General features: G+C 29.6%; 1 protein-coding gene across 2 annotated transcripts; it reads right to left on the bottom strand.

Moving 5' to 3' along the window:
• Positions 1-607: 607 nt before the first annotated feature.
• On the bottom strand, positions 608-4,466 carry LOC126887613 (uncharacterized). Of its 2 annotated transcripts, none has more exons than XM_050655208.1 (7): positions 4,055-4,466; positions 3,744-3,941; positions 3,602-3,652; positions 3,382-3,483; positions 2,958-3,163; positions 2,338-2,497; positions 608-901 (listed from the first exon to the last, which is right to left on the bottom strand). In XM_050655208.1, exons 1-7 carry the CDS (start codon positions 4,260-4,262, stop codon positions 792-794), a joined length of 1,035 nt encoding a protein of 344 aa, XP_050511165.1. In that variant the 5' UTR covers positions 4,263-4,466; the 3' UTR covers positions 608-791. The 2 variants fall into 2 exon arrangements, with proteins under 2 accessions (XP_050511165.1, XP_050511164.1); XM_050655207.1 differs by having other exon boundaries at positions 2,955-3,163; positions 4,055-4,465.
• Positions 4,467-5,855: the final 1,389 nt, after the last annotated feature.

A 5,855-nucleotide genomic window follows, 5' to 3' on the forward strand; every position in this document is an offset into this window, starting at 1 on the left:
GCTTATTTTTATAACTTCATCTTTACAAGAAAAGGGTAATAAACTCTTTAACCCTTTGGCAATACCAATATGACAATATTCTCCATTTTCTAATTGTTTAACAGAAGTACTTACTGGTGTTTTTAATAAAGTCCGGCTGTCAAGAGGAAGACCTGGATGTAAAGGAACAAGTATTTTTAACAATCCATTAAGTGACGAGTGGCTTACTTTGGAACAAACTGCCCATTTTCTTAACTGTGATTGTAAATCTAGTTGTTTATTATCTTCAACGTCAACAGACTTACTGACATTTGTCTCACAATATTCATTAATTACTGTATTAAATTCAATTTGTTCATTAAATAATTCAATGTTCAAATCATGTTCATCTGATAAATTAGAACTAGAGTTAGGATCTAACAGTTCTGAAGATTTATCAGCATTTAAAAAGTTTGTATCTAAATCAAAATTATTATCTGCAGTGACTTCAACATTACTACTATCCATTGAACACATCTGAAATAATTCCTGCCTCTCTTTTGCAACTCTTCTAGAGAACTGCCTCTTACCAACAATAGTTTTATATTGTTTTTTGTTATACATAATAATATTTTGTATGTGCAACACAATTTACCCACCAAAAAATGTACCTAATATAAAAATATTAATAAAAAAAATATATGTACTATAGTTTTTACACTAAAAATATTTGTCTCTTCCCCTCAGATACCAACATAGAAAATAGTTTTAAAAAAATCGAAAACAAAATAAAAAAACTTAAAAACAAATGCTCAACATTCACCTTAACTAACTTAAATGGATTTTTTTCTTTTCTTGCGTTGTGGTGCTTGCTTAAGCCACTCTTTCACATGTGTTTCAATTTCCTGACATGTGATATTATTGTTCTTTATCTGAATTGATTCTGAAATAAAATAAATGTTACAAAAACTTATTTTTTTTTCAGGCAAAAGTACAATTGGAAAAAAAATTAAAGCACCTATAACTTGTATGTTTAGCAAGAGTGAAATAAAATATTGTTCAAATGTGATTCATGTAACAATACTTCATTTTACATTGTCATCCAAAAATGCAACACTCAAATTTTATTAGCTGTACTTTATTTTATTGAAATCTGCAGAATTTTTCACATTTACTTTGAACCTCTGTAACAACACCATCAAATTTTATTGTTACCAATAGCTATTGGTAATATTGTGTTGTGTATATTATTTAAAATAAAATTGTGAGGTTATTTAAAATCAAGAATTTTTAATGAGTATAACTGAGTCTATATTACATCCAAAATTTAATAAAGTTTTTAAATAGCAATTTTAGAGCTTCAAAAAAGTATTCATTGTATTTTACAAAATTTGGTGCTTATATAGTTTGGGGTTTAGTTTATGTACAAAAGAAATTGAGCCAAAAAATTACAATTAAGCAATAAGCTATTAGAATTTTATAGAACTGTAAAGAAAATATGAACAAGAGTTCTGAATATTTGATACATTTGGCTAGATGCAATTAAAGTGTATTGTAATATGTTATTCTCAATGTAGATAGAATATCATTTGTATGTAAAAATTTTTGTTAGTACAAATTTTCTATAAATTAAATGGTACCTTTGAATAAAATTTACATTTTTTTGGGTCAATCATGTACAATAAACAACATCAACTTTAAGTATTGCCTTTTGGATTATAGATATTCACAGACCTTTAACAAGTACATTTTTAAGTAATACAACATACTAGTTTCATTTGAAGCAGACTTTTTGGCAGTATGCATCATGACTACATTAAGTATTAATGTAGTATTATTAAGTATTAATGACTACATTAAGTATGCATCAATAGTTATTTATGAAACAGTTCGTGAAGTATGCTTTTTGCGAACACACGTGATTTTTAGAGCACAAGCGACAACAGAGCGAGTGCTATAAATCACGTAAGTTCACAAAAAGTACTTCACGCACAGTTTCATACAATATTTTATCTACGATAAACAAATAAAAAAAGCTGTAACTCTTCGTCACTGGAATTCATTTCTATACTATAATTATTAGAACTTTGACATTTAAAAATTCTAACTACTTTCAAACCACAAAACTGTCAAAACTTTTGTTGTAATTCATTGCTCATATTGTCATCACCATGACAACGCAAATGTTAAGGATTGTCACCATGACAACTCGAAAGATAAAAACAGTGCGAAAAAGTAAATCCCATTTAAAATACATTGTTACTTCACACACACTTTAAATCCTTCACGCACTGCTATCTATAATGACAGTTTTCACAAACTAAAAACTTATACATAATATGACATAGAGTAGATAAAAGTAATTTTGCTAATACTTACTGAATAATAAATCCTTTAATTTTGTTTTGACTAATGGTTGTTTATCGCGCTTTCCGAAATAACTGTAGCAGGATGCTAATTCGTCCGTTAATAATTCTTTTAGAATCTTATTTGTTTTTTGTTTCACATCTTTCCCACCAAGCATAGAGAAATAACCAATCTAAAAATAAGTAATATTTATAAAAATTTTAGTTATTTGCATACACTTAATCAAATATTTTTATCAAGATTTCTTTTTAGCCACTATTGTAGTAAGATTTTATTTTGAGTGATAATTATTAAAAATATAACAATTTTTATTTAATATATAGTAAAAGCAAAACAAAAACTGTATCACCTTACATATTATAGTATTGCAATATTTTTGTAGATAATAGTGTACAATGATTATCTGCTTAAACAATAACCATGCACATTCATCCTGAAAATGATTGGCAATACCCTACATTTTACAGTGAAGACATACAACAGTTTTTGATTTGCGTTAACTATATACCTACTGAAAGATACAAAAGTTTCGTTACACATATTGGTTGTATAACAGTAAATACAAAATATTTTTAATTTAATGGAGATATCTAAATAATTTTATTAGTTTTTTAAGTTCAATCACTTACAACATCATCAAAATTCCTTTCCACTTCTAAATATTCCTCAAATGTTATTAAATCACGTGTACTATCTAGTGGTAACTTTACAGATAATTTCGTGTGTATATCAACACACTTTTCTGCATGCCTTGGCTGAGATAATTCATTCAATTTGTTTAAAATTGTTCTGTTTTGTTCCTTTATGTATGCTAATGTTGATAGAACAGTCCTAAAACCTGAAAATATTTCTTTCAAGAAGCTAGTAATCACTTTAATCAATTATTATGTTTTATTAATATGTATTAGTATTTATTCAAAGGGTCAGTACTAGGCTCTCTTTTAAGGCTGATTAAATGAATAAAGTATCCTGAATGTGACAAATTCAGTATCGTTTTGAGATAAAGCATATTATTCTAAACTGAAAGCACTGGCCCATAGATTATTAAAAATTTACCAATCTGGTCATCCTGAACATCTGACGTAGGTGTTGAAGTCGATGGATTTAGATTCCACAATTGGTCTTGAACCAACGTCCTGGACTTGTTTTCCGTAGCTTCTGAAATCATTACCAATATACAAATATTACAGAAGTTTATTACATTAGACTGTGTTGAGCAATTGTTGATTGGTTAAATAACACACTATATAAACAATTTACACTAAATAAAAATTACCTAAAGGTTTGTGTCCTGCCACTCCACTAATATCTCTGATTTCAACAGCTCCTAAAAATGTTATCTATAAGCTGGGGTTCATGTTTGTAATGAATACAATTATTTAATCTGGAACTGAGATCAAGTTTAAAGGTAGCTTTACCTGATAGTTTCTTTAATTGAATTTTCTGGGGCCTGACAAACTGAGACTCATCCTCACTGTCACTGTCTAATTTTCTGGGTCTTCTATTTCGTTTAGGCCGTAGTGGTGACTCATTTATTGCTTCACACTCTGAAGCAGAAGCCAAGTCGCTAGTTAGCTCGGCTTCTCTTTCCTTTTCAAATGCCTTGGATAACTCGTCTGCAAGATATGAAGTACTTAATATAATGGAATGTGTAAGAACTGAGTAAGCAACTGACAAAGAACCTCTACACATACGTGAAATAAATACATATTATATTGTAAAACCTTACCTGTTGTTAAAAAAACTCTTTGTATGCCATACAGCATCCAAGAGTTTTCGTTAACTACCTCGCCTTCCAGCAACGACTTTTTATATTGCTTAGATGTTTTGTATGGCGGCCAGAAAACTTCCTTTTTTAAAGGCGTAAGCCAATTTTGGTGAACGACGGCCAAAGTGTTCCCGCCAGTTTCGTCCAGCTGTACAAGCATGTATGCCATTACTATAAACTTGAGTTAAACGCATCAAAACTATGTTCTATGTCGTTTAAATCGCTCTTCAGAATAAAGAATTTTAATTTAATCTTTAATTTCTCGTTAATTCCTTTAATCAGACCGAAAATAAAAAACGCGGCACTACCAAACGACCAAACTATAAATATAACCAAGCATTTGTCCACCATTTGGCTTTGGCTTGGCATATGACATCATGACATGATAGATGAAGGCCTTGCATACGCTAAAGGCGAATCTTCGCGCACATGTTTTGACATCTCTATATCTTAAGTGTGCGGGCTGATTGGTTGAAGTTGTGGAAAACTATTTTACCTCAACCAATCAGTCATTTCAGGGTTAAAAATTATTAATATGTTATGTACAAGCATTTCTTTTGAAATATTTTCATTGGTTCTACGTATTTATTTATTAGGTGTATATTTAATATTTATTTTGTTAAAATGTTAGATTTTCAAGTAATTTCCTCAATATTCCCATAGACTAATTTAATTACGTTTAAGTTGTAATATTAGTATAAATAAAGAAATTTTTGTATAAAAAAATTGTCAAAATTATTCATAAAAAATACCTACCAAAAAGCCACGTTTTAGGGACGAATAAATTCATACGTATTAAATACCTACCAAAGAGCCACGTTTCAGAAACGAGTAAATTCATACGTATAATATACGTATGAAAATTTCGGATCAGTAACGTCATTTTTTGATAGATGTTACGTAACGATACAAAAAACCTAAATTTAACGTTAAGGTGACGTTATCCTGCTAGCTGGGGTGTAATCTGTTTGTATCAATTTACTGCCGAAAATAATATATAAATGTGGTATGGAGAATGCTTGACAAATAAAAAGGTACCATAAAATATCATTTTAGTATAATACTAAAATACAGGGACAGGGTCACAGGGTGTGTCCCATTTAAGAAAACTCAGAAAATACTCAATTCGAGTTTTAACCAACCCTGTACACTAAAATTAAACGTTTCGGTATACTATTAATAATTGACAATAGGAGACTATATTAAAAATCGTTTGAACATAAATTAACGGAAGTTTTGATAACAAATCACTACAATTGTACGGGGTGTGAATGTTGCTACAAAATTAACAAAATAACGTAATTATATTTTAAATTACCTCGTATAATATTACAAAACCCTACATTTTAACAAAAAGAACATCGAGTAGAATCCAAAAATGTAAAAATATAGAGGGTATTCCATTTAAAAAAACATAAATTTCCGTCACCCTGTCAATACGGGTAGCCCTGTATATTAGAAAATACTCTTATTTTATCATAGTCCTATCTGTGTCCCATGTTTTACCTAAATAACTTTTTTTCGTGTCTCTTACGACAAACGAGTAATTGGACTTTGTCACACTAATGCCCCACCCTGTATACAAAATAACTATAAAACGATCCTGCCTCTTTGTAAATAGACTTATATTAAGATTCTTGAAACATATGCAAAATGGCATGACTCAGAAAATAGTGGAATTTTTCACGTATTTTCATGTAAATCTAGGACTCCTGCCGTCTTACTAGGACCGTTTAACCTTCCTGCCGAGTACTGAAAAGAA

Source organism: Diabrotica virgifera, chromosome 7 (assembly GCF_917563875.1).
Source record: "Diabrotica virgifera virgifera chromosome 7, PGI_DIABVI_V3a".
Classification (NCBI taxonomy): domain Eukaryota; kingdom Metazoa; phylum Arthropoda; class Insecta; order Coleoptera; family Chrysomelidae; genus Diabrotica; species Diabrotica virgifera.